This window comes from Megachile rotundata, chromosome 4 (genome assembly GCF_050947335.1).
Source record: "Megachile rotundata isolate GNS110a chromosome 4, iyMegRotu1, whole genome shotgun sequence".
Taxonomy (NCBI): domain Eukaryota; kingdom Metazoa; phylum Arthropoda; class Insecta; order Hymenoptera; family Megachilidae; genus Megachile; species Megachile rotundata.
The window spans coordinates 19,279,879-19,307,503 of NC_134986.1; the positions used below are offsets into that span (position 1 = coordinate 19,279,879).

Consider the following 27,625-nt stretch of genomic DNA (forward strand, 5'->3'; position numbering starts at 1 on the left):
TACGCCAATTCCATAGCGTAACATGATCGTTGCGATGAAGATTTTTCGTTTTCGACTAAATTAAACTCACAGCTACGATTCGTACAGTCAACGCGTTAATAAATATCCTAAATATATGCTACGTTGCAAAGTAAGTTATTCAATTTGCCACGCGGCTCGAACACGATTTAACGATTCTTCTGTTGTAGCTCGCTTTAATTGCTACTTTCTCGATGAATGCGTAGTTGCAGACGCTTGCAACGATCGATTGCAACTACTAGAAATTTCGTCGTAATGTTTCGACATCGATGACAGACCACTGTAATAATGATAATACTAAAAATAAGGAAAATGAAATTGAATTTCAGCTCGACTGAGCAGCCAATGACAACGTCCGACGAAAGTTCTACGCGGTAGAAAGAGAAACCACCATCTCCTAATTGTATGAAATTTCATGGTGAAACTTCTGCCATAGTCTGTGTCAATTTTGTACGAACTCATGCAAAACATTGTCGAAAGCTACGTGATATCACTGCTGGCAATTAGTTCGCTTTTGGTGATCGATTAATTATCGATAGTTAAAAGCTTTATTATCTGTATTGGTCAAATCAATAATCAAACTTCTATCTGTAATAAATGGACGTTCATAACGTTTAATTATACTTAAAAATATTACAAAATCATACAATCTCAAAGTCAGATAGTACAAAGAAGAAAAGTGAAAATTATTTTCATATAAAATATTTTAAACAAAAAAAAAACTATCAGAAGAGAAACTAGTTACAAAGATCAGTCGCTATTCAAACATTCTTGTTCAGCAGTATAAATCTCTGGTTTTATGTAAGCTTTCTAATTTTAATACGCTAAATCTGGCCTCCTTCCTTTCTTCCTTGCCCACCAGAAACAATAATTCACCACGTTTAAGGATCAAACTCGGTGTTTTAGAATTTGAAAATACGTAACTTTCCTATTGTTACTCATACTACATGGGAAGTGCCATTTTGGATGATTCAGATCCATCCGGGTGCCTTGCGATAGAAATTCCTGGAGATCGTCTTTCGAAATACTTTTACCAACGTCAGTTCACCACCTCGCAGCATCCGGTAATCATTGTTATGTTTCAATCGACGAGCATAGCAGTCTACCCTGAGTCTGGTAAGCGTTTATCATTCATAGCATGGCCAAGTTCCTAGACCGCGCTAAAAGGAACAAAACCCGCATGTTTTCCAAGCCACAGGATGTTTAGCAATTGACGTTGAAAAAAATCCTCTCGAAAGAAACTGTGACGTATCTTTGTTGGCTTTCTTCGTGCAGTTCGTCAACGGACACGAAATTATGCTAACTACGTACGGTTTGAACCATGGTGCGCGTGTCGGGCCTAAGGTGTCCGTCCACTGGCGCTCACTTTTCAATACGGGGAGGTTTCTCCCACCATATGCTCGTACTTTCATTACTACCAAGATATTCATCCGGAGGAGCCATTTTTCCACCATTACCAGCTTCGTCGTCCTAGCTGATTCTTGGCCATCGGACGAGAAGAAACCACCACGAGCAGAAGCCGCAGAGAGAGACACTCGGAAGGTTCGCAGACTGGTCGAAGCGGATCGCGTTTGTTCTGCTCGGAAATTATGACAACGAGAACGAAACAGGTCCGTGTACAAATACCCTGGAAGAACTCGGAGATGCGACTGCAGAGATTTACGTGACTGGAAGAAGCTGATCAAGATTTCGTTTCATTTTTTTTTTTCGATTCGTGACAACCTCGATCAGTGAAAGATTTGTATTCCGTTAGAAGTTTAAAGAGGGGCTACCTGTGATTCGTATTACTTTTTGACTGTGATATTTAAATTGACATCAGAGGACGAGTAGTCCAGAAGACTTCGCTCCGTGAAGAGTTCAAGAGTGCATAAAATAGATCTATTTTTGATCATGATCAGTCGGGATTGATCGGAATCTTTCGATTTTTGCTCGAGCACGATGAGTCGATCGTGGTGTTTCGTTTTGTTGTGCCTCGCGATTCATGGGGCTAAATCGTCCTCGAACGTCTCGGAGAATCCCGTCCAAGAACTTCTTCCGAGCCACCGATCACGAACTTCGGCGGACAGTGTTGTCGACACGACTTTCAATGAAAGCTGGACTACCTTGTCGGAGGTACTGGACATTTTTAACGTACATCATCTTGCTAGTAACTGGACCGAAGGAAAATATCCTGTCGATAAGCAATGCGCCAAACACGTTACACGATACATCGATGGACTGAGAAGAAACGAAGGATGGGCACTGAAAGGTACGCCGAAAGTTTACGGTATAAATCATGGTTTTAGTAGGAAGAATTTCTGTAAATATTTAACGATCGATTATTCGGGAGTAGCCTTATGTAAACATCATTTTTTCTCTTCTTTGTACGTACACGTAAATGTAACGGTACACTCGGGTGAAACGCAAGATGAGGATTCATATGTAAACTTGACAATTTTTTAATTACCATTTCTTCGCACTGCCAAATTTTTAAATACCCCTAAATTTTTAACTAACTCTTACATTTCCGAACCCTGAAAATTCTTTCAAAATCAGGAAGAAGAGTGTAAGAGTCTCCTCCTACCTTAGGTTGCCATCTTTTCCGTAGAAAAATTAGATTTTCACTTGACTGTACTTCTCAGTACAGAGTAAAAATTTATTTTGCAAATAGAAAGTGTACGAGTCCGTTCGAATTACTCGTGTTAGTTGAATTGAATATGAATATAAGACAAAAAGTTTAATCGTTAGTCCTTGAACAACGCGTTCACGTTATACTTGAAGTAACGTCATTAGTACAACCAGGATTTTTATCAGAGGGGCATTTCCTTAGACTTATTAACAGTATTTGCCTACTTACGTATCATGGCGAGGAGGCCTTTGAAAATTTATCATTCCATTGAACATTATAATCAACGAGTTATTATCAAAATAATATTGCAACTTGAGTAACATTGCTAAAGTCCAATAATGTTTATATCGTTTAACTTACATAATAACATTTCTCCAATTTGTCACTTTTACATCTTCAAGCTGACCTTCAAGAATGTTTCGAAATTTCTATAAAAAATGTAAAAGAGTAGAAACCGGAGACGAGATACATTAACCGAATCTCTTAAAAATAAACGCTCAAGAAGATGCATAAAGATCTGTTACTCATTCATATTCAATATATCTGTTTTGATAGATCAACAAAAAATGAGTTGAATCAATTAATTCACTTTCATGAGGAAGGAAATCGAGAGTTTGATAGGTCACGAGTCGTTTTGCCAGAAATGTCCTCGAATAGACATCTGCCAGCCAGCAGGCAGTTCCTCCTCCCGGTTTGCCTACTTTCATCGTGAAATTTCACTTTTCGCCACACGAAGAGTAACCAGCGACTTCCACGATCGCTCGAGCTCGCCTCAACGACGAATCTCGCTTTCAATGTTTCGCTTATTTCCACCTCGGTCAATGCCACTTTTCGCAACGTTCTTGTTCCACCTTTTTCTTGTTTATGAAAGTCCTTTGCCGCTCTTTATACCCGAGGTAACGAAATAATCAAACAAAGCGTTACGTTTTAATTAGTCTCATTAACATCCGCGATAATATCTAGACTGACGTGTCCGCTTAATGCTTGGGAAACTTTGTCCTCCGATTATTGTTTCCATGCCTTGCTTCAGGATCGATAGGCGTAGAATGAGGATATTCAGAAAGTGAACAATAAACCGGAAGCGTCGATCTAGGTTAAGCACGATCGAAAGTTAAACAGAGAATGCTTGCCACCATTAATGGTCGTCGCTATGAAAGTCATTTGAAATGTCATAACGGTAATGCTCCTAATGTTTCCTACTGACGACGCACCTTTCACCTTTTCCCTCTGCAATTATACAAAGTTAAGCTTCCTACTATTGGCGTAAATATGTGGAGACCAGGGTGGATCCACATCTCAGACTAGGGCTCATCCTGCGTAGCGCGAGCGTTGGAGAACGAAAGCTACAAATTTCTAAAATCTTAAAGTCATGAATGTTCACGTTCCTTGATTCTCAAATTCCTAAATACCCAAATTCCCGAACTTCTAACTTTCCGAATCTCAAGTACCCAAATTTGACAATATCCAAATTCTATAATTTCCACAAATCGCTTGATGGTGTTAATTTTTGGGCGGTGACATTAATAGAACTGGAGTACCTCGAATAAAAATTCTAGTTACGCCAATGTTTCCTACGATGAGCAGGGGTCTCCGCGAAAGGAGAAAGCGAAGAAATTTTGTACCGTCGGGCTTTTCCTCTTGAAAATTCTAACCGGAAACAATAAACGTCGCACAATAACAGGAACTTGTGAGAAGTTGTAATGAGACTAACATAGCCAACAACAGAAGTACGACAAACTTTCTACTCGATTATACAGTCCCAAGTTCAAAGCGATTTTAGACGCAAAATTCGGATCATAAATTTTTATGATCTGCTTTTTCTCCTGAAAACGATCGCTATCGTGTCTGTTGCATAATTAATTTCAAAATATACATACATTACCATGCCATGGAAGTTATCCATCCACGATCTAATTAATCATTCTCTCTTTTTTGTGTTCTCCAACGAGTTATTCTCAACGTGCACGATCTAAGGGACAACCTTGACATACTTAACCCTTTCACCTGTATCAACCTCGATTTTCGAAAATGATTGTCAAAGATGTCACAAAGAAAATATGTTCTATTCTTAGATGTTGCGTGAGTCTCGTATATCCAGTGACGTTCTTCACTTACATATTGCGATAGATGTAAAACGCATTTAATTCTAGGGATATTTTGCATAATTCTATGTAAACGCTGGAAGCTTATTCGCTTCATTAATCGTCAAAAGGAATTTATTTGTTAGTGCAACTAGGACAGTACTCTCACCGGATAGTATCTTAATCTAGATCTGTGGATATGAAAGATGCGCCCGGAAGGTCGGCGATTTACGGTACTTGGACTTTCGACGCTCTGTTCCCCGAGTGACTCAGTAACTTTCTTACGCTTCTCTTCTTTGCGCGTATACGTAATAGATACGTTTATAAGTTAAAATAGCATTAAAATTAAAGTAAAACTAAGATGACAATAACTCATCTAAGTCATAAACCATAAGATTTATTTTAGGAACCTATCTTGAACCGCAGAAAAAGTTTGCACCGAATGAACTATAATCAATAAGTTCGATTTGCACGAACCTTCCTACGATTCGCGCTAGGGTAACGTTAGAAAGTTTAAGGAAGACTTCTGCAAAGGAACATGAGTCGAAGTAGAAACTGCGGCAATTATCGAAATTACGTCACGCAGAATAAAAAAAAACCGTCCGGAGAAAGGATTACGTGGAAGCCGGGCTTGCAAACGCGCAACTTTCACGTAACCGGACTTTTCTTGAATAATATGTGTTTCTTTTCGCTTCATTTTATTCTCTTTCTTTCGTTTTCATAAACGTGATGTAACGGTTAGTCTCGTTTACTTAGCAGCTTCCTAGTTTGTGATCACGATACATTTAATATCTTTATGGAACTCCGTTCCACATACACAACGCCTACTAAAATATTCCAGGTTGTGTGCAACAGCCGCGTTTAGATTACGTATGTTAATTACTAGCACCTGGTGCAGCTGTAACATTCTTTCATTCTAAACTCAACATTTTTTAGCAATTGATTGTCATGGCAATTATTAGAAAATGGCACCCCAAATTTTATGTAATACTTATATATTAAATGTCGGTGTTGATATCTTATTCCCACTTTTTCTAATGATAAATCTACAAATTTTTCTGAAAATAACGACACGGCAACGTAAAAAAAGGAGATTACGAATACCGCTTGTACGTGTTCTGGAATAAATTAGACGAGAAAAAATGTTGAATGATTTTGCATAAATAACAGCAACAATGCAATCGTTTTTTCTTTCTTACCAGTAAATCTGAAGATTTTAATCACAATATACCTGATTCTCTTGACATCGTTTACATGAGAAAAGAGTTAAAAAATTTTGTAAAGTAGATTTTCATACCAATTAGCGTCGTGCGATTTTCAGAAGGAAAACAATGATACCAAATACATAATTTATTATTCAGAATATCCTTGAATACCGTTCGCATTAACAAATAGAGCTTATGCAGAAACGATAGCGGGCTCTAACATTCGTTAGACTTTAATGTTTCGACCTGTTTGATTATATAAGATAAACATATTCATTTATGTACTTTCTACGTGCACCCACCTAAACAGGTTTCTCTCTTAGACAAACTTGCAAACGCAAATAGAACTTGTCTAACCGACCGCAACGTTTATTGTCCCGTTTGCCTTCTCGAAACTTTCTTAAAATCGTTTGTCGTTTTATCGAGACCAAAAGTTCGGTCGAAGTAATTTTCGATCGACACCACATCGCTCATTAAAAGAGTAGAAGAGTAGAAAGTGCCAGTGCCAGAGCGTACGAGTTGTGCAATAGCTCAAATACATTCCGACCTGTTTGTTTCGTATGCTAAGACACTCAATTAAGTCGGAGGAAAACGAACGGTAAATACCGGTGAAAATACTGGAAAAAGATATTTAATTCCGCTTTTGCAGTTTAGAAGAGTCGACATCTTTTGTTCCTAAATTTTCTTCCGCTCACGTACTAAATTTGAAAGTTATATGTACAGAGAGATACCACAATAACTTGCTTAACACACTTCTGTTAATCGCGATATCTCTGTTTGTACTTGATTTAACATCTTTTCGTATTAGCGCGATTCTCTTCTGCTTATTTCCCGTTGCTCGAGGAAGGACCTGTTACTTTCAAATTCAAGCTAAAGCGTAAAAGTTATTCGAATTGAAACGAATAGTAATTATTGAAAGTGAATTCCAAAAGCATCTGGATCAAGGTACGATCAGTTTCACTTGCCAAATCGACCGAGCATTATAAAGTGCAGGCAAACGCAACAAGACCGATTATGGGACACCTTTGAAATGTACAAATTTTCGCAACCATTGGCGCGACACCGCCAAAGTATGTATTAGGCGTGACTCGTGCGTTTCACTTTCTGCACGTACGTACATCGGAAAAGGTTGGACGCGTTATAATTTTATTCCGAAGCTCGCGTAATCGCTACCGTGATGCAACTAAAGTGCATCCTTTATGTCGCCGTCTGCGTAGACTTTCGGCCATGCCGTCTGGTCACGTTCGTGAACGCGATTAAAAAATGTCTCGAAGCAATGCGTTGCTAAATAAAATCGCTTAATTTGGTACGGAACGTTCTCGTATGAACGCTGTCTATTTAAGCAAGAATGTTATATTTGTTTACGAATCAGCGAATCATCCACGTGCTTGGAATGGGTTTTTTCTTTTTTAAACTCAAGCACGTCCGCTCAGAGGCACATTAATATTGCAACACGATCATCTACAGTGGGTAACAAAAGTAAGTAAACACTTAGAGCTTGTGGCAAAAAAACATTTGTGTCAAAGCAAATATGTAACTTCAAGAAACAAATTGTATATCTGCTGAAACTACATGAAATAATCTATATAATTATGCTGATAAAATGTTTATTAGTGCTGGATTTTCTCGTAAAAAATAATAAAGATTCACGGTATGCAACGAATACACGTTCCAAAAGTAAGTAAACACGACCGGCATTGCTCAATAACTTTTTAATACTTGCAATTTTGCAATTTATTTATAAATGACACTTATAGATTATTTCATGCCGAATCTGAATTCGTAAACTGTTTCTTTGTAGTGGTTATCGTTTTCGAGAAAATTTGACTTAAAGGAAAATTGTAAATTTTCAACTTTGGAAATGTTTCACGGTCTTATAGTTGCTTTTATTCATTTTATTTTTATACCAAACTATTCTGCAAATTCTCTTGAATAAAATGATATGAATTGTGATAAAATTGTAATTATTTAATTATGTTTAAATGCCAATGGAAGTGAAGAAGAAACCCAAGACTCGCCGTTGTCTGCTGATGTTTTTTAATTTATTTCAACGACTAAGAGTTTCAGAAAAATTCTAACCAGATCAAACGAAACAGTAAATATTACAGTTGAAAAAGGTACACAAGAAAGATAACAAATCGTGTTATGTTTTGAGTACATGTGTCAAACGTTTCGGAAAATTATTAGTACGAAATCCGAAAAACGTTCGTATAAAAAAGACGACGGTCAGTGATGAGTCTCACTGCCGTTACTATGTGAAGTTGTTACATGTTTAGTTATTCTTTAATGTAAGGTTAAATGAATGGCCGAAATCCTATTCTTCATTGCACAACGCGAATATGCAGTTACAGCAGTGATACTCATTACTGACCGTCGTCTTTTTTATACGAACGTTTTTCGGATTTCGTGCTAATAATTTTCCGAAACGTTTGACACATGTACTCAAAACATAACACGATTTGTTATCTTTCTTGTGTACCTTTTTCAACTGTAATATTTATTGTTTCGTTTGATCTGGTTAGAATTTTTCTGAAACTCTTAGTCGTTGAAATAAATTAAAAAACATCAGCAGACATCGGCGAGTCTTGGGTTTCTTCTTCACTTCCATTGGCATTTAAACATAATTAAATAATTACAATTTTATCACAATTCATATCATTTTATTCAAGAGAATTTGCAGAACAGTTTGGTATAAAAATAAAATGAATAAAAGCAACTATAAGACCGTGAAACATTTCCAAAGTTGAAAATTTACAATTTTCCTTTAAGTCAAATTTTCTCGAAAACGATAACCACTACAAAGAAATAGTTTACGAATTCAGATTCGGCATGAAATAATCTATAAGTGTCATTTATAAATAAATTGCAAAATTGCAAGTATTAAAAAGTTATTGAACAATGCCGGTCGTGTTTACTTACTTTTGGAACGTATATTCGTTGCATACCGTGAATCTTTATTATTTTTTACGAGGAAATCCAGCACTAATGAACATTTTATCAGAATAATTATATAGATTATTTCATGTAGTTTCAGCAGATATACAATTTGTTTCTTGAAGTTACATATTTGTTTTGACACAAATGTTTTTTGCCACAAGCTCTAAGTGTTTACTTACTTTTGTTACCCACTGTATGTAAAGAAGAGCCTTTCTCTTTCCAAATTACTTTCCCTGACCGGTCGTCCAGAACGTGATATCCGACACGTTTTGATGGGTCTGGGAAAAGTAATAAGTCATATTATCACGGTCAGTGGTCGACAGTAATTGAAGTCGTACTTTGCTGACTGCAGATAATTGGCAGTTTGAAACTGATCGTAAAACTGGCCTCGAACTTACTTTACGATTTATGCCAAATTTGCACTTAGACATCAGGTTTCTTCGACCTGCAATTTGTTATTTAAATTACAATAGACACTCGATACATCGTGTATTAAATTTTCGAGCAATTCGATTACAATGAAATTATTTATGATCTTTGGCACCGATTTTACAGCAAGGATCCATCCAGTAAATAGACGATACACGGGTCAGTAATTTCAAACTGAGTGGAAAATACGGTAAGAATTTTAACGAAGGATTAAGAGAATCGCGTGTGCCGCCGTATACGATTTCGTTCTTTCAACTAACACAATTTCCATTCTTTAGTTGGAATGCACAATGCAATTTCGTTGTTGCAATGGACAAAGAGCGGATGCAGCGAACTGAGACTAAGTGTTTTTTTCAGCAACACTTATTGCAATAGCCCTTGAACTTTGAGGAACAAACCTCGACCATGAACAGTAATGCTTTAAGCAACAGACCTTCTTGCAAACCGGTCGTTCTCCTTGCACTATGCCATTTCTTGTCCTTTTTACTTTGTAAAACCCTTTTTAATCGCGTAAATATGTCTTGTCCAATGCCATGCCACTACATGCGCGATCACCTCGAATAAATAAATTATGATCGCAGACTTTAACACTTGACGCTTTTATAAAAGTTTACGAAAGATAAATCTGTGAAGCCTTTCGCTGAAAATAGGCGACGAATACTCTGTGAAAAGTTATTGCTCGTCAAAAAGAAAAAATCGATTTGAATTTAAATACGATCAACGGGGAAATGAGGTGAATCACGTGCGAACATTGAACTTGACTTTGGCTGTTCAATGGATTTTATTGTGCCAGAGATCGTGGGCACGTTCGTAAAATCCATTGTTATTCTAATTTCTACGCGTGCACGCTTCTTTGCGAATAGAATCGATAATAAGAATCCTAGTAGCACCGTGATTAGGTAATACGCCTAGAAGTTGGTGAACTGAACCAAAATACAACAATGTGGGGTCAAGAACTTTAGAATCGAACGAAAGCACCCCTGTCTCTGTATACTTAAATCCCGGTGTCCTCTTCTGGATTCTTACATAATTGAACTGATATATTTTTAGATCCTCATATTTTTAGATTTCGTAAATTCAGCACCCTTCTAAATTACGCAGACTACAAGAACAACAGATACCTGCATACTGGAAAATTGCTTAATCGACAGGAATGAATTGCAAAATATTTTAGAAAGGAAATCGTTATCGATCAGTGTGTTTCCGCATAAAAGGACGACACCGTAATTTATCGTGTAACTGCAAATTTATCGTTGATGTAACGATTCCATGACTAGGGTACGTATTTTACTGCACAAATAGGTGCATACGGTCTGTGAACATAGTCTGAGCGTTACCACGATGACGATTAGATAATATTACTTTCTTCTCGAATAGAAAGTGTTATTAGAGAACTGCTGGATTGTAGATAGATGTTGTAATCCATTGGTAATGAAAATTATGTATTAACATCGACGTTTGCGAATCACCGTTTCTAATATTCCGTTTACGACATTCGCTGTTAGGTTACACAGAACGTAATCTCTATTACGTGACAAATATCGTATGCGACAACCATGACGCTTCAGTTTATTGTAAAAGACAGAAACGAATCGTATGTAAACTTTCAGGAAGTATCGTATATTCGAATTCCCCGGCAAAATTCCAAGTAGACATTTATGCGGCAGCTCGTACGGATATAAAAATTCTTAATCTTATTCGAACAAGAAATAACTCATCGAGCGAAGGGAAAGCGTTTTGGCTGATAAAGTGGGTCATGGGTTATAGCTAAGTCATTCGACCGGTTTCCTAGAATCTGATCCGTTCCAAAACGATTTTACCGATTTTCATTTGCAGTGGACGACGCTTCGGGTAGATACACCAACGGTTTCTTCTGGGGAAACTCTTACTATGTTGGTTCGTCGACCGAGTGCACTTACATCAACGAAGACTATGGCAGAAAGATATCGCACAGCCATCGAGATTCGGAGATGGAAGAAGTGGAGGAATTTAATTCGGAACCGCGAAAAAGAAACGATGGGCTCAGCGGAAATAATCTCTGGACCGAAATTAAATCGGACAAACCACCTTATAAATTAGGATTTTATATGATGACCATTTCCGTGAACGCATCTCTGTCTTCTATGGTAAATATTTTAACATGTCCTACGTCCTATATCCTTCACGTCACATGTGTCGATCCATACTGTCCGAGTCCATACCTACTTACGCTAGTATCCTCCGTAGATGGAAAACAGTGAATTGTGGAAAGTAACGTCGTAATTTTGATTCGCAGACAAGAACAATCTACCTCGGAGTCTGTCTACCTTTTTCATGCACCGCTTCCGACGTTTCCGTGATAGCAAAATTGGCCGCGAGCGAACTAGCAGCGAAACACTCGACTATCGAGAAGATCCGAGATCAACACGACATGTACAACATGTACGAGGACCCAGTATTCTGGATCTTATCGTACGTTTAATCAAACCTCGCCCAAGTACCATATAAAATGTGGAAACCGCGTGGATTAACTAGAAATGAACGTCGTAAATTTGTTCTAGCGGTGTGAGTGCTATGGTTCTTTTCCTGATGGCGGTCGGGACGGGATACGATCTTTATATAACGAGAAAATATACTCGTGGTAGAAACGTGATTTACGATTTGGAAAGGCATGCAAAATTAGAACAGCTCGCTGTTAGAAATCAAAAACCATTGAGTGGTAAGACGACAATCTTTTCCTGTTCATCTTGCTTGGTGTGTCCTTCCTGTAACGCTCCTCCTTTCGGTGCAATGTGCTATTATTATTTATGTATTTGATACCCCTCCTTCGCTGGAGAACGAATAAGGGTATACTAACGCTTGCAGACTAGCACAGTACAAGGACAGTAGCACATACAGTGACACACTTTTATTATTATATTCCGTAGCTTTTCAAGGTAAGGTCTACCTTCCTGTTCCAGCGGCAGAAGCTATCATCAACGGATCTCAGCCGTTACCGGTTAATAACAACAACGATCACGAAGGTAGTCTACGATCGGCGAGTCCGGAAGTGCACAAGTTCAGTAAGTAAAACTTTATTCTTGATGGTATTACTATGCGTTATTGGAATCCACAAATCTTTACAAATAAGGCACTCGCTATGCTCTCCCTCGACTCTCCCAGAGTTAGATAAAACAAGTAGTACCAGACTTCTTGTCCTGTATCAGAGATATATTCGGCTTCAAAGTAAGTCCTGTCAGTTTAGAAAAAGGTGAAGTTACTTTAGAACTACTCGTGTTTTCAGCAGCGCATAGTAAATATCTAGAAAGTTCAACATTTAGATCTTCTAAATTTCTCATACCTGATAAACGAATGAATAGGAAACGAAGGAAGAAATGTAACTGAGGTTACTTTGTTCATAGGTGTCTTCGAGGAACTCCTACTTTCGTTCTCGGTTCGCGCCAATGTGAAAATCATCTGCGACGATAAAGTTGGCGGTGACACGATTAGCACCATCCACGGTTTGAAAGCGATATCGATGGCCTGGGTTATCCTCGGTCACACCTGCATCACCGCCTTCAAGTATTCCGACAATATGGAGTATCGAAAAGTCGTGGAAAGAAAGTTCCTTTTCCAAACGATTACCAACGGAGCATTCAGCGTCGATACGTTCTTCTTTATGGGTGGTTTGCTCGTTAGCTTTTTGTATTTTCGAACAAACGCGAAAGGAGACTTGAACAAATTGACACAGGGTACACGGGGTTTCATAGCTGGAGGTCTTAAGTTCATCGGACTTATTATGTACCGATTCTGTAGACTCACAGCTCCCTACATGTTTGTTCTTGGCGTGGTACAGATCGCTATGAAATGGTTTTATTCCAACTCTGTGTTTGAGCCACCAACAGCTGATCATTATAATTGTCCCAATTATTGGTGGAGAAATCTGCTTTACATCAATACATTGTTCCCAGTCGACCAAATGGTAAGTCAGCTAGTTACTAATAGTTATTTCACTCCCTCTTTGCTTCCTCTTCATACTTTACATAACATGTATCAAGGTGAATGAAATCGGCAAGATCAACTCTATTCTACATAATTATCAAATAGTGATTGAACATATAGACTCCGTTAATGGATTCTTATTTTCCAGTGTATGATTTGGAGCTGGTATGTTGCGGATGACACGCAATTCTATACAGTCGGTGCTGTAATACTAATCCTAGCTACCAACCACTTCAAGATCGCAACCTTCGCGATGACCACCTTGTTACTCAGTTCCTGGTTAACGACAGGTTACATTGCTCTGGTGAACAATCATATGCCTAGCTCGGATGATCCGTTGGCTTTATTCGATAAAATCTATGACAAACCATGGACCAGACTAGGTCCTTACCTCATAGGCATGTCGATCGGATACTTCCTTTTTAAGACTGATTGCAAAGTGAAAATGTCCAAAGTAAGTCAAGCATTGTTTTCTCGAATTCGTGTGAAAACTTGAACACGTGTTGTAACTTTGCAGACGACAGTCGTCGTGGGCTGGCTCCTCTCTTCGGCGTGCCTTTTGAGTTTATTATACGGTCTGTACGAGACAGAACTTACTCCTATAATGGCAGCCGCTTATTCCTCGTTAAGTCACAGCATCTGGGCACTGGGTTTATCGTGGATCGTTGTCGCATGTAGCACAGGCTATGGAGGTAAACATTCATGCGCATGTTAATATTTATTTATCGTAAAGATATTTTTAATTTAAAAATGTTTCCTTTAAACATTTATAGGATACGTGAACAATATTCTATCAGCACCGATTCTGTATCCAGTTAGCAGGATAACATACTGTGCCTATTTGGTGCATCCTCTTGTAATTCGATTAACAGCTATGAATTTGGATTCACCGTTTCATTTAGGAAACTATACTATGGTAATGATTACATGAGAAGGTTAATTAATCCATCATTGCTGAACTGATTTAATGATATCATTTTCAGATGATTACTTTCTTTGGGCAACTCGTTTTGTCATACTTATTGTCATTCATCATCTCGGTATCCTTCGAGGCTCCTATTGTGAGCATGCTAAAAATACTGTCTCCAAAAAAGCGGAAGTGCATACAATGAGGCATCGGTGCAATTGTTGCATAAAACATGTCTCGTAAAAGTATTTATACGTCTTTATTGTACGTAATTAATGTAAAAACAGTATAAACCAGTGAGAAAACATTGACACATTACAAACACGATGTAAGTCACACGCATCTTTTGCATTATTGCAAATTCATAGCCTTAATTTTAATATGTACTATTACTTATGAAATAAATTATTTGTCTTTGTATATCTGTCTCCTTCATCCTACAGGAAAAAAAATTGTTTCTTTGTTTATATACCAATGCACTTTATTTTCACATAAATTGTATAGAAAATAAATAGTAGCATACTGTTTGTTTAGAATCTAGCTTAAGTTACTTTGTGTTTTACACAATGCTTAAAGTAGTTGTCAGTTATTAATATCTTAAATTCTTTAATATAACGTAACAAAAATAAAAATAACATTTTAAAGGCCACCTTCTACTGCAACTTCTGTACCAATGTCTACATAGTGGGGTCCTTGACTTATAAACTCCGTAAATTTTTGCATTATACTTGCATCGAAAATATTTTGTTCAGCTTGAGCTAGTTGCTTTACAACTTCGTATTTGACTTCCTTACATTCTTTGAAAGTTTCAATGTTCCTATCCAATAAAAATTCTACAAGACCGGGACATGAAGATATGTATTCTTGACCCCATACTTGAGATGCTAGAACCACTAACACTTCTAAACCTGCTTGCCTAATATCTGCAAATGGTTGTCTACATATTCCTACAATCATACCCATTGGGTCACTGCATAATGCGTCAAACCATGATTTTGTTAATGACAAAATTCTGTTATCCTGTTCTGCCTTTGGTACATCAAGTATAAGTGCCAAATTGTTAAGCCCACGAATTCTTAGCTCTGTAGGCATTCTCTGTATTACCTCAGCAATTTTTTTTAATGTACATGGCAATGCATCTCCTAAAGCTTGCAAGGTATATTTACCTTCAACACTTGTAGATATATGTCCTAATGTATCTAATGCAACACCAAGAATAGTTTGATCTCCGCTTTCTATTACTTCGAACAATGCAGAAATTACAATTGGATATTTTGAAAAAATTTCATTGGGCCAATGACAAGCAACATTGCCAAAAAATTTCATTAAACCAGGAATCAATAAATTTGATAATGGGTTTTCATTAGCTTGTGCTATTTTTTGAACCAATTTTCTCAATACATCTTGCTGTTCTAAATAACATAACCCTTCTTCCGTTAATGCCAATTGTGTCAAAATTTCTAATGCATTTACTTGAAGCAATATATCTTCACTTTCAAGGATATCAAACAAACTATTCAAAAATCCTGATCGAGCAGAAGCTTCTAAACCTTCCTTTGAAGATTTTGCAACATCCACAACCACTTCGTATATACGAAAAGTAATGATGTCGTTCTTTACCAATAATCTAGCAAAACTTCTTAATAATTCACCTGTATATAAAACCTGTAATCCATTTGAATGTTTGCCAATTTCTTTCATTATGCACATTGCACACTTAGCTACCATTAAATCATCATCTGCAATTTTATTTATAACAGTCACTAGTAAGCTGATATCTGAGAGTAATAACGATATCTTCTGTGGATTAGAAGCAATGCATAAAATTTCATGCAAAACAAGTGATCTAACTATAGCATCTGGATGATTTAATAACTGAGATACTTCTGCTGAATATCTTTGATATACTTCCCCAGGTTCTGTGATAGTAAACAATATCTTCAAAACTTCACACACTTCATGTATAACTTCCCTATAAAAAAAGGAATGGTGAATATTTATTTTGTGATACTTACTTGTATAATACTCTTCAAAAACAATCTAACTGCTGTCAAAGCTGATTATATCAAAATTGAATAGATATTGAATTTATTTCAAAACTGAGTTCCAACACGGTACCTGTCATTCGAGGTTAACTGGGTAAACAATTGACCGAAATCTACGTTACGAGAAATCTGTTCAACTTCTCTGTTGCCTAGATTTCCCAATTTAATTTTAATTTCTGACAAAATGTTTTTCTTTTCTTCAACATCTTGTAATTCGCTAAGACGAACAATTCTTGACTGCAACCACTCTGTCATGATGGCCGTTATACTGACATTACTTTTTTGAAAGTTCCACTAGGGAAGATTTCATGACACTAATACCAATGTTGAATTCGTACTACGCGACAACTTCATTAGATCCCTATTCATTTACCTTTTATCGCTAATTTTTGTGAAACCTAAACGCAAGCGAAAAAGACAAATTAACAGCTAGTAAATAAAAATAAATGCTTTTTACAGCCGCTATTTTTACTATCCTATTATATATAAAGTTATGATGGAAAATTTGGTAATAATCTATTAAAAAATTCACTATATATTTGGGAACGTTCACCATTGCTCCCTGTAAGGTGGCTCTGTACGATAAAAAATTATTTGAAAATATTTGAAAACCTATCAGTTTCTAAAAGAAAAGAAAATAAATTTGAGAAAGAATTCAAAGAAAAAGTAAACTTTACTTTTAGTCGAATAAAAAATTCATTATTTGAGCATTTGTAACTCACTAGGGTCAATGAGCTTTTATGTTTTATACTTGACCCAAGTTCTACACAGATCACAGATCCTCTAACTTGTTCTGTCGGTACTGGCCAGTGATACGTCCAAGTACGCTTAGTACGTCTCTGTACGTCACAAAACGTCCTTCTGTATGGTTGTGTTTCAAGTTATTGCTCTTTCAATTAACACAAGGTAATAAGGATCAAGATATCCATAATGATGGCTGTATTATTCAATAATGAAGGTTCATATAACCAAAGACCATATTAATTGTACGGTGCACGAAGTTGACCGTGTGCTATTATAATGGCATATACCGTATTTTCGTATTACCTTATCGGGTCATCCAATGATACCTGTTACTATGTTGTTTTATACGGTGCCTAAAGTTTAGATTTTATATTTATTTTTATAGAGAGTTACATTAATACTTTATTTTATTGTTGAAAAATAATAAATATATAAATAATTTATATATATGTTTATAAATTTATAATTTATATTTTACAGTACTGTGTGCTAAGAAATGGCTGTAGACTTGGATCCAAATGATCCTGAAATACGTTTATCACAATTTCTTTATGTTGGGAAAGAATATCCTGATTATCAACCTGGAAACTGGTTTGTCCATAATTACTTTTTAGCTAAAAATGTTCCATGTATAGAAGAACTTGCAGAAAACATAGAGAAACAACTGTTGCCAGTTGAAATTATTACAAAGGTAAAGCTTTATAATGATTAATAAAGACATGTACAATTAATTCATGATTTTAAGAATGTATTTGTTTATAGGCATTTGAAAGTAATCTAGTTCCAAATCCAGAAACACTAGTATTTGCTCTTGCTGTTTGCTGTAGGCAAATGAAAAGTGAAAGTTTACGTCATGCAGCTTATGTAGCTTTAAACAAAATTTGTGTATTGCCACAACATTTTATTTTGTTTATAAAATTTGCATCCCAAATAAGTAAACAAAAAGAACTTGATGCTACCAGTAGTTCAAAGCATGGGTGGGGTCAGGGTTTAAGGAAAGCTGTAAATAATTGGTATCTGTCAAAGACTCCAATGGAATTGGCAAGGTGTGTTACGAGATATAAAGGCAGATATGGTTGGAAACATAAAGATATTATAAAACTATCACATCCTGTGTCCAAAAATCCTGGTATTTATTTTATTAAAATACAATTATTAAGTAAATAACTAATCATATAAGTTAAATAATATATTATTATATAGGTGAAGAAATTGTTTTTAAATACATAATACGTGGTTTGGAAGAAATTAATAAATCATCTGAAGAAGACATAGAATTGACAGAAATAATAGAATATATTAAACATGTTGAAGATTTTAAACATTGCACGGACGAAGTTCGGGCTGCAGGTCTTTTAGAAACGTACAAATTGACTTTAGATCATGTACCTGGACATTTGTTGAAGTCTAAAGAAGTAAGTAATATAGATAACAAAAATTGTCCATTATATTTTGGACCCATAATTTATAATTACACATCATTTGTAGATTTGGAATGCATTAATACCATCAATGGATTTGCACACACTTTTGACTAATCTGCAGAGAATACATAATCTTGAATTATTAAAACCAGACTCACCAACAATTTCAAAAATAACAGAACAACTTATTAATGAAGAGAAGATTGCCCAAAGTAAAGTTCATCCAGCATTAGTATTAGTTACTGTAAGGAATTATGAAAACTCTGGGAAGTAGGTATCAGGAGTTAAAAATTAATAAAGTTTACTTTAAAACTTTATTCGTTATAATTTCTAAAACTTATATATATTGCTTTTTCAAGGCCACTAACATACGAAAAAAGAAAAATCAGAGAACAGTTTGAAAAACCTTTGCCATCTCCACCTAAACCGAATTCTAAAATCATTGCTGCTCTCTATAAACTGTTAAATCTTTCATTTTGTGTAAGTACATATACTTTTACACTCTAAACTTTCTGACTCATATCCTATTTAATCTATTTTTTGTATAGCATATTCAACCAACTGGTCTACGTTACATGGTAACAATTAATATGAACAAAGTGATGTTGGAAACGCATGCTTGGCGTAGCGGAAATGTAAATGGTGCCGAAGCAGGATGCATGATAGCACTTGCACTTCTTCGTAGCGAGAAGAATGTCACCATAGCAACGTTTAAACATGTTGGAGTTCATACTGTAAATATCGATAAAACTGCTTCCTTCCGTCAGGCTATGAGGAGACTGCAACATATGCCTGTTGGAAATGTAAATTTGGGTAAACCAATGGCGTGGGCCGCTTATCAAAATAATAAATATGACGTATTTATTAACGTCGTTGATCAAATATTCGAAAAAACTGATACTTCTGAAGAAGCTCTACAGGCATACAGAACTAAAGTTAAACTTCCAAATGCAAAGTAAGTATTTTTAAATAATTTAATAAATACGAAACAACATAATAATTTTTTTATTTATTAATTCTTAGGTTAATAAATTGTGCTGTATGTTCTTCATCGACGTATCGTAAGAAGAAAATTGACAAAAATATTTTGACAATTAATGGTTTTGATGCTACAGTCCCTATAATTATACAGGCATTTGCAAAATCTCTCTTTTAATTACTGTACACAAAACAGTTGTTTCTTTGGCAAGGAGTACTAACTAATTATGCTACATGATTTTTAAGACATTGTCAATTAAGGAATACGTCAAAATATTTAAATTATTACGATCAGACTCATACTAAATAGTTTCCAATAATTCATAAATGCTACTAGTCTGATACTTATGAAGTAGTCAAAGCATGCAATAGTTAAATAACAAGTTCTTCAAAGTACTTTAAAATTAGAGATACAGTTACTATCAACATAAAAAGTTTACTGTTCAGCTATTAAAACAAGAAAAGATGATTATGAAATAATATGACGCAAGTATTCAAAGAAAAAAGATACTAATATTTTTAAAAAATGTCAAAAATGAAATTTGTTTTAAAACAGTGCCGAAAAAATTTAATTGGAAAAGATTTTTCTTTACAGTTTTGTATTAATATTCTCAAAACTACCGATTGACATTATACATTTTAGTTTAGTACAAAGCCATATTTGTAAGAAATTATATACGTTTTGCTTTTATTTAAGTTTGGTGTGATGAAGGAAAGAATGGTTCGGCACATGACGTTAATTATTTCTCTAATTCTTAACATTATAATTATCTCATATTAATACTAATATCTCAATATTATTAAATATTTACTGCATGTTTTTAGCATTTAGGATGAGCTGTGTAACTTTTGATATAATTTTATTTACGTTTCGAGAGTGGTCCACTGAACTCTGTAAATATTTATTTACAACGGATGATACACTGATAAATGAATTAATAATTGACAAGTAAATGAATGTGATACATCTGTGATCGACCATTTAATTAGGTAAACGAAGACATTTCAAATGACTTGGACCACTTTATATCATTTACCAACAGGTATACGTTTACTGATATATAGTTTTCCATTTTATAAAATCCGTTGCGCAGCTGAAAAGAAATTAGGATAAGACTGCATATTAGATACGAAATGAGTATCTAAAACAGCCTATGGGGTCATTTTAAACTAATAGTAAAAGATGCCTATTAACAATAAAGGTGTCTGTAAAATCTCTATGGAGACATTTAGTTATAATGTAATTTTAAGGTAATACACTTTTAGGATTGGTGCACTCCTGGAAGTTTGAATTAAAGTTAAAAAAAAAAGAGAAAAAAAAACTAGAACGTTGAAAATTTTCCCACTGTGATATGCATTTAGCCCCAAAGAATATAGACTTACATTAGTATAATTTTACTGTTATATTTCATATTTGCCATATCCAAAGTAAATACGACAAATACTAAATACACTACTAATATAATACTGTGATACAAAGTACATTGTTATTGTTCAAACTAGGAGAAAAGATAAGTAAAAAATAAAACCAGGGGTGCACCATATGCCTGTTTCATTTGTTGATTAGTACATCTATTAGCACATTAATTTTTGTTAAAAAAATACAATTTTCAGAGATACCTCTAAATCATGTAAATCGATCTTTGAATTACCATTATAAAAAAGAACCTTTAGTTTCTAATGTGAAAAAATAAGTTTTTTCTTAAAGTATATCGTAAAAAGTACAGCGTGGATGAATTCTCAGGTTTGACAAACGTTTAAATTAAGTGCCTAAATATTCAAGTGTTCTTTGCAGCCAGAGCTCGGTAATTCATAGATCGATGCCAATCGTGTATCATTAATTTTAGTACACACATAAATATAGATATATAGCGATATTTTAGTTTCTCCTACATATAGAAGAAACAAAATTTAATCGGATAAAAGTGTATTAGCGTTAATATTTTTCCGAATTGAAGTTCATCTTGTAATCTTTAATCTTAGTTGCGCGACACCTTGTATGAATTTTTTAAATTCATGCATTGTCGAAAATAATAGTATTTTTTAGAGAAATTTTTTCTAATCGAAGTTCATGGATCAATAATACGCTTGAAAGAAGATTATTTATACATAACGAAATCTCGTTTCGTTCTCTGAAATGGGAGGGTAAAAAAAAAAGAATTTTTTTTATAAAGCTATTGCAGTAATAGATATCAAAATATTTTTAAAAGTCGCGCATCTAACTACTATTTATGCATTAAGGGTAACAGGCCGTATAATACATTTATATTCGTAGCTTATTATATTCAATGATATCACGTAAAAGTAGCTTAATTATACGTGCTATTATCTAACGATCGAAGAGAATAATCTTACGTTTGGAAACTGTCATTTTTTAACTGCCATTTTTTATGTACTAAACATTCTAATTCTTGAATTAACTTTAGTGTTGCTATTAAAACTTAAAGCAATTAATGCTAATATTAGGATTGTTCGTATAAATTTTAATTGGTATATTTTTAATCAGTTTATTGAACAATGATTAGTTTAATCATTTTATTTTGATAAAATTTTCTTAATTCTACTTTCAAATCACGATAAAATTTCTTCTCGATCGTATCGAATAAAGAAGAAGAGAAAGTTAAAAATCTGAAGGGTACTTTTAAATTCATACTTCTCTTTCAAAGATACACTGACTTCAGGTTGTGCTGTTTTGTTTGATTAAAACCTGAAAAATAATATGTTAAATGTGTTCGCTAAGTTAAAAAAAAAATAATAAGAAAGATATTTACCGCAAGAAAAATGATGGAATCGAAAATTCCACGTTACATAGTAATTAAATAACATACAGTGAAGTCTCGCTATTTGGCCCACTAAGCGAGTTACCTTGCACGTTAGCGTCAAGGATGTGCGTATCATCTCGAATCTCGAAAACTCAACAGTTTTAATTGAGAAAATTATCTAAATCTTACAATTTGAAAATTTGTAAGTTATATCAGATTTTCTTATTTAATTTCGGCAATTCCGGTGCATTCACAATGGGCATTTACTGTATACATTCTTTACAAAAATTGCACGGAATATGAATAGTTATCGGCAGTGGAAGGAGCTCCATTCTACGTGGCTCATTTCACATTTATTCACTCCTTGATCCCTTGCAGGACCATATTAGCGAGATTGCACTATAATAGCAGTCAAGATATACTATTTACACAAAGTGTCGAGTAATCTTGATTACGTTATACTTTTTTTTAACACAAACGAGAATGAGATCAGCTTCCTTGGTAAGAATAATGTGTTACAAATCGTTTGTGTTACGAATATGTATTCTCAGATGAAGTCTCGAAGTAGAGATAAATACAATGACAAAAAATGTTCCTTAGGATTAATGAGATTCAAAAAATGGAAGGTTATTGTATCAACATTTTTAGTGCATTACCCATCAACGAATCCGATAAAGGAATGCTCAAAAACCATCATTTTATATAAATCTTCTGATAGAATGCCAAAAAAAAGAACATTCAATTTTTACGTTTATTCCGAACAATATTAATGGGTTCAAAATGGGTCTGCGCTAATAATGTTTGCAAAAAAGGAAATATTTAAATCACGGTTTACATGGAATGCCTACTTTTCGGCCTTACTTTTTTATGAAAAAAAGAAAAACAAAAAGTACGAATCTTTCTGCAAAGTAGACATTCATTCGACAACTTTTAAAGTTGTATAGATGTCGACTATTTATTGTCCACGATTGTATGACGATACATGCTTTTATGCTAAAAAAAAAAGTATTACTATTTTTTAATTTCTTTTTTCTAATCGTTATTTTTGTAAATTATAAAACCAAAATCTGTATTGCGGAAGAAAAAAACAATCATATGAAATTCATTACAGATTTCGCTATATACTGAAAAATGATTGTTGCGTATTTCCAATGTTATTTTTGTACCTAAAATGATCTGTATACTTTACAAAGATATTTAGTAAACGAATCGCTATGATATAAACTTAAATATCAAAAGAAGTTATACGAAAGAATATGTTATATTATTATTATTATTATTATGTCTGTTAATATTATATTTCGATACAAAAACACAATAGACGATCGAAGTTACAGAGAACGAATCCCGTCTATGAAGTTTCAACTGTTTTTGTTACAAGATCAAACTGCATATCTTCAAATAAAATTTGTTCCAAATTTATTTTCCACGAGTTTCCTTCTTTCGCTATCAATTTACAATTAATAAATATGTTTCATTCTAATATAAGACGTTCAACGATATCTATAATTTATTGAAAAAATGTTTATTTCCGTGATACTGATACATATGACGTTCATTCACACAGAACACCTATATTGTACATAGTACGATATAGTTTTTCTACAGATAGTAATAGGCGCAAGTCATGCACACTTGCTCAATCACTCTAATTCTCACCCATGCTGCAAAATCTGTAATGCGAATTATACAACTGGCTTAGATGATTACATGTAATGGAACATACAAAACAATTAATTAAATTAAAACAACGCACAGAATCTTCTCTGGAAATTGGAAAAGCTATTTCCAGTAGTAAAATTCTTTCCATCAGGTATATTCCTTTTTTTTCTTTTAACCAGAAGATCAAGATGACTGTTGTGTCTTATGTGACAAATACACTACGGAACAATACACAGTGCCACTTTCACAACCGTGTATTGTTTAGTACTGACGTAACTTAATGAATAAACGAACGTTCGTCGATCAGTCTTTTATAGTCGACGTGTCAACGACGTATTAATCTCTGCAACATTTGCACGAGACTGTTGTTAATTCAGTCTATATTAGGACGAATACAAGTGTTGATTTTCTTATAGTTAAAGTTCGTCCTTCAGATCATCATCGTCCCCACTAGTCGGTGGAACTCCGTTACCGGCACCTTGATACAATTTGGCAATAATGGGCTGAACAATATCGGTAAGTTCTTTCTTCTGTTGCTTATATTCCTCTGGATCTGTATCTGGATTATCCTCCAGCCACTTAATCTTTTCTTCGATAGCTTCTTCCATCATAGTTTTATCCGAATCGCTAACCTTTGATCCAAGTTTCTCTTTATCAGCTAACTGATTCTTTAGAGAATACGCGTACGATTCAAGTTCATTACGTGCTTCTACTCGTTCCTTTAGTTTCTTGTCGTCATCCGCGAATTTTTCAGCATCCTTAATCATTCTTTCAATATCAGCGGGTGTAAGTCGATTTTGATCATTGGTAATAACAATCTTCTCGCGATTTCCAGTTCCTTTATCTTCAGCGGATACTTGAAGAATACCATTAGCATCAATTTCGAAAGTGACTTCAATTTGTGGTATTCCTCGAGGTGCCGGTGGAATACCAGTAAGATCGAATTTACCAAGAAGATGATTGTCTTTTGTCATTGGACGTTCACCTTCATATACTTGGATCGTAACGGTATGTTGATTATCTGACGCCGTAGAGAAAATTTGCGATTTTTTCGTCGGAATGACAGTATTTCTGTAAACGATACAAAAAAAATTATTATTTATACGGTTATTATATGAACACAAAAAATGAATGATGTATATATATTTTTTTCTTCTTACCTAGGAATAAGTTTAGTCATCACACCTCCAACTGTTTCGATACCCATAGTAAGTGGATTGACATCAAGAAGTACAATAGCCTCTGTTTCGTCCTCTCCGGACAGTACACCTGCCTGCACTGCAGCACCATATGCAACAGCTTCGTCGGGGTTTATACCTCGAGATGGTTCTTTACCGCCAAAGAATTCTTTAACTAACTGTTGAACTTTTGGAATTCTAGTAGATCCTCCAACAAGTACAATTTCATCTATATCTTTCTTGTTCATATCAGAATCTTCTAAGACTTTCTGTACAGGTTTTAAAGTACTACGGAAAAGATCCATGTTCAACTCCTCGAATTTCGCACGCGTCAAAGTCTCCGAAAAATCTTCACCTTCGAAGAATGATTCGATTTCGATCCTTACCTGTGAAAAAGTACGAACATAAGTAATTAATACCACTGATTCTTTTTTTTAAGCAGAATAATTATAAGCAAACGATTATAATACATACTTGATGGCTAACACTGAGTGCTCTCTTAGCTTTTTCAACTTCACGTCGTAACTTCTGTAAAGCTCTACTATCTTTACGAATATCCTTGCCCTTCTTTTTCTTATAAAGCTTGATGAAATGATCCATTACACGTTGATCAAAGTCTTCACCTCCCAAGTGAGTGTCACCATTTGTTGCCACCACTTCGAACACTCCATTATCAATGGTAAGTAAACTAACATCAAAAGTACCACCACCCAAATCGAAAACTAACACATTCTTTTCTCCATCTTTTTTGTCCAAACCATAAGCAATGGCTGCAGCTGTAGGTTCATTAATAATTCTCATAACAACAAGTCCAGAAATAGTACCAGCATCTTTGGTAGCCTAAACAAGAACATAATTAATTAGTTTTTTAACAATTAAATTTGATTTGTTAGATAAAAATAAATAAATAATTACCTGTCTTTGGGCATCATTAAAGTAAGCAGGTACAGTAACAACAGCATGGGTAACTTTTTTGCCCAAATATGCCTCAGCAGTTTCTTTCATTTTACCAAGAACCATAGCTGAGATTTCTTCTGGTGCAAATATTTTTTCTTCACCACTGATCAATACTCTTATATGTGGTTTGTTATTCTTTTCAATTACTTTAAATGGGAAGAACTTAATATCATGTTGTACCGTAGGATCTGACCATTCCCTACCAATTAACCTTTTGGCATCAAAAACTGTATTTTCTGGATTTGTTGTTAACTGATTCTTTGCTGCATCTCCAATTAAGCGTTCACCATCAGAAGTAAATGCCACATATGAAGGAGTAATTCTATTTCCTTGATCATTGGCTATTATTTCTGCCCTTCCATTTTTGTAAACTCCAACGCTAAAATAATAAATAATTTTTCATGTATTTTCTGGTTAAATGATTGGTTTTATTAAACATAATTTTAGTTTGCTTACCAAGAATACGTTGTACCCAAATCAATTCCAATGACAGTTCCAATATCTTCTTTCGCAGAGACATAGGCTATTAAGCCTATTAAAAGTAGAGCTGTGGCTCCCTTCATTTTTCTTGTTATAGAAGTAGCTCTACAAAATACATATGGTAAATAAATACCTAGCTTCTGAAATTTTTTGTTAATATACTAAATTTATCTTTAACTTATGGTGACATATTTAATTGTTCATAAATATTTCAAACAAAATGAATCGCTAACATGTAGAAAATTCTAGTATCGATGTAAGATACGGTATACATTTTCTTATACCATACTTCAAAAAGTATATAACAATTTACTCGTATAACGTTTCTTTTCGGCGAACATGCAGAACTCTTGACACATATCGTAGCGAATGAACAACTTAAAGATATGTATATCAATCATTATAAATCGTGTAAATAGAATAAAAATTACATGAAACATATTTCAGAAGTACTTAAAAGTGTAATTATATTCAAACCACATACAAAAAATGATTTACTCTTTCTACAGCAGGACGTGGCAAATGAAATGTTCTTAGCACTTGATGAAGTACTAGATTTTTCAGTTGAATAGTATTAATATAACTAAATCATGGTTTATTATATGCCATACTTACCAGTTTAAAAATCGCTCTGTTCAACCTTTTTCTTGTAAGTACAAATTATTTTTAATGTGTCACAAATTCAACGAACAACAAGAGTAACTCGGAATGACTGACTACAGAGCGATCTCAGTACCGGGATATTAAACGAGACGATTTCGTCGTGGCCTATGTTGATTGGTTCTCGAAGATCCGTACCAATGGAAAGACGCACACTGATTGGTTGAACTACATACAGTTGGCTATTATCGATAGGCCCACGTCACAATAATACCGTACTTCTGGAAATTTCGAATACTTTTACCATTGGAGGAATCATTGTACGATTACGGTAAAGTCAACGTGTATTATCAAATATCAAAAAATACACATGTGCTTATAAAAAGTATTATCATATCAATTATTGTGTTACCTTTATTATTTATATATATATATATATGTGTGTATAAATTGTTCGTTTTTAATAAAATGTCCGAATATTGTGGCATGAAAATGCGATAACTTATTGTTTAAACTGTATTATACATCAAGATGTTATTATGAAAAAGAAATTGTTTATATATTGTCTTTTTGTAATAAATGATTTATGTTTTTATAAAATAAGTAATATAATATATGTATAAATTATTCTTTCCTGTATACAATACAAA

At 34.5% G+C, this 27,625-nt stretch overlaps 4 protein-coding genes across 9 annotated transcripts; 2 read left to right on the plus strand and 2 right to left on the minus strand.

Annotated features, from left to right (window-relative positions):
- The first annotated feature begins 796 nt into the window (after positions 1–796).
- LOC100881078 (nose resistant to fluoxetine protein 6) lies at positions 797–14,565 on the plus strand. 3 transcript variants are annotated; one of them, XM_076531114.1, is made up of 10 exons: positions 797–2,266; positions 11,115–11,404; positions 11,554–11,729; positions 11,819–11,976; positions 12,185–12,319; positions 12,659–13,218; positions 13,387–13,692; positions 13,756–13,930; positions 14,012–14,154; positions 14,222–14,565. In XM_076531114.1, exons 1-10 carry the CDS (start codon positions 1,957–1,959, stop codon positions 14,348–14,350), a joined length of 2,382 nt encoding a protein of 793 aa, XP_076387229.1. In that variant the 5' UTR covers positions 797–1,956; the 3' UTR covers positions 14,351–14,565. The 3 variants fall into 3 exon arrangements, with proteins under 3 accessions (XP_076387229.1, XP_076387230.1, XP_076387231.1); XM_076531115.1 differs by having other exon boundaries at positions 798–2,266; positions 12,218–12,319; XM_076531116.1 differs by lacking the exon at positions 797–2,266 and adding an exon at positions 9,072–11,027.
- Positions 12,316–16,503, minus strand: LOC100876267 (26S proteasome non-ATPase regulatory subunit 5). 2 transcript variants are annotated; one of them, XM_003699888.3, is made up of 4 exons: positions 16,264–16,503; positions 13,630–16,117; positions 12,598–13,539; positions 12,316–12,489 (listed from the first exon to the last, which is right to left on the minus strand). In XM_003699888.3, the coding sequence occupies exons 1-2, from the start codon at positions 16,443–16,445 to the stop codon at positions 14,785–14,787; spliced, it is 1,515 nt and encodes a 504-aa protein (XP_003699936.1). In that variant the 5' UTR covers positions 16,446–16,503; the 3' UTR covers positions 12,316–12,489; positions 12,598–13,539; positions 13,630–14,784. The 2 variants fall into 2 exon arrangements, with proteins under 2 accessions (XP_003699936.1, XP_076387241.1); XM_076531126.1 differs by having other exon boundaries at positions 12,598–16,117.
- A 389-nt stretch (positions 16,504–16,892) lies between these two features.
- Positions 16,893–23,520, plus strand: LOC100876153 (RNA-binding protein RO60). 3 transcript variants are annotated; one of them, XM_003699887.3, is made up of 8 exons: positions 16,893–17,096; positions 17,415–17,625; positions 17,697–18,063; positions 18,138–18,349; positions 18,423–18,628; positions 18,718–18,838; positions 18,907–19,313; positions 19,382–23,520. In XM_003699887.3, exons 2-8 carry the CDS (start codon positions 17,431–17,433, stop codon positions 19,512–19,514), a joined length of 1,641 nt encoding a protein of 546 aa, XP_003699935.1. In that variant the 5' UTR covers positions 16,893–17,096; positions 17,415–17,430; the 3' UTR covers positions 19,515–23,520. The 3 variants fall into 3 exon arrangements, with proteins under 3 accessions (XP_003699935.1, XP_012146522.1, XP_012146529.1); XM_012291132.2 differs by lacking the exon at positions 16,893–17,096 and adding an exon at positions 17,130–17,148; XM_012291139.2 differs by lacking the exon at positions 16,893–17,096 and adding an exon at positions 17,144–17,283.
- Positions 23,521–23,602: 82 nt separating this feature from the next.
- Positions 23,603–27,149, minus strand: Hsc70-3 (heat shock protein 70 cognate 3). Its single transcript, XM_012291113.2, has 6 exons — positions 26,991–27,149; positions 26,352–26,480; positions 25,854–26,274; positions 25,413–25,778; positions 24,921–25,324; positions 23,603–24,831 (listed from the first exon to the last, which is right to left on the minus strand). The coding sequence occupies exons 2-6, from the start codon at positions 26,456–26,458 to the stop codon at positions 24,177–24,179; spliced, it is 1,953 nt and encodes a 650-aa protein (XP_012146503.1). The 5' UTR covers positions 26,459–26,480; positions 26,991–27,149; the 3' UTR covers positions 23,603–24,176.
- Positions 27,150–27,625: the final 476 nt, after the last annotated feature.

Coding starts and splice junctions, on each gene's coding strand:
- LOC100881078 (XM_076531114.1), top strand. CDS start 1,957: ATGAGTCGATCGTGGTGTTTCGTTTTGTTGTGCCTCGCGATTCATGGG. Junction 2,267..11,114: donor CGAAGGATGGGCACTGAAAG/GTACGCCGAAAG, acceptor TTTCATTTGCAG/TGGACGACGCTTCGGGTAGA. Junction 13,219..13,386: donor TGTTCCCAGTCGACCAAATG/GTAAGTCAGCTA, acceptor CTTATTTTCCAG/TGTATGATTTGGAGCTGGTA.
- LOC100876267 (XM_003699888.3), bottom strand. CDS start 16,445: ATGACAGAGTGGTTGCAGTCAAGAATTGTTCGTCTTAGCGAATTACAA. Junction 16,118..16,263: donor CAGTTAACCTCGAATGACAG/GTACCGTGTTGG, acceptor CTTTTTTTATAG/GGAAGTTATACATGAAGTGT.
- LOC100876153 (XM_003699887.3), top strand. CDS start 17,431: ATGGCTGTAGACTTGGATCCAAATGATCCTGAAATACGTTTATCACAA. Junction 18,064..18,137: donor TCCTGTGTCCAAAAATCCTG/GTATTTATTTTA, acceptor ATTATTATATAG/GTGAAGAAATTGTTTTTAAA. Junction 18,629..18,717: donor AATTATGAAAACTCTGGGAA/GTAGGTATCAGG, acceptor TGCTTTTTCAAG/GCCACTAACATACGAAAAAA.
- Hsc70-3 (XM_012291113.2), bottom strand. CDS start 26,458: ATGAAGGGAGCCACAGCTCTACTTTTAATAGGCTTAATAGCCTATGTC. Junction 26,275..26,351: donor TTGGGTACAACGTATTCTTG/GTAAGCAAACTA, acceptor TTATTATTTTAG/CGTTGGAGTTTACAAAAATG. Junction 24,832..24,920: donor ATGACTAAACTTATTCCTAG/GTAAGAAGAAAA, acceptor TATCGTTTACAG/AAATACTGTCATTCCGACGA.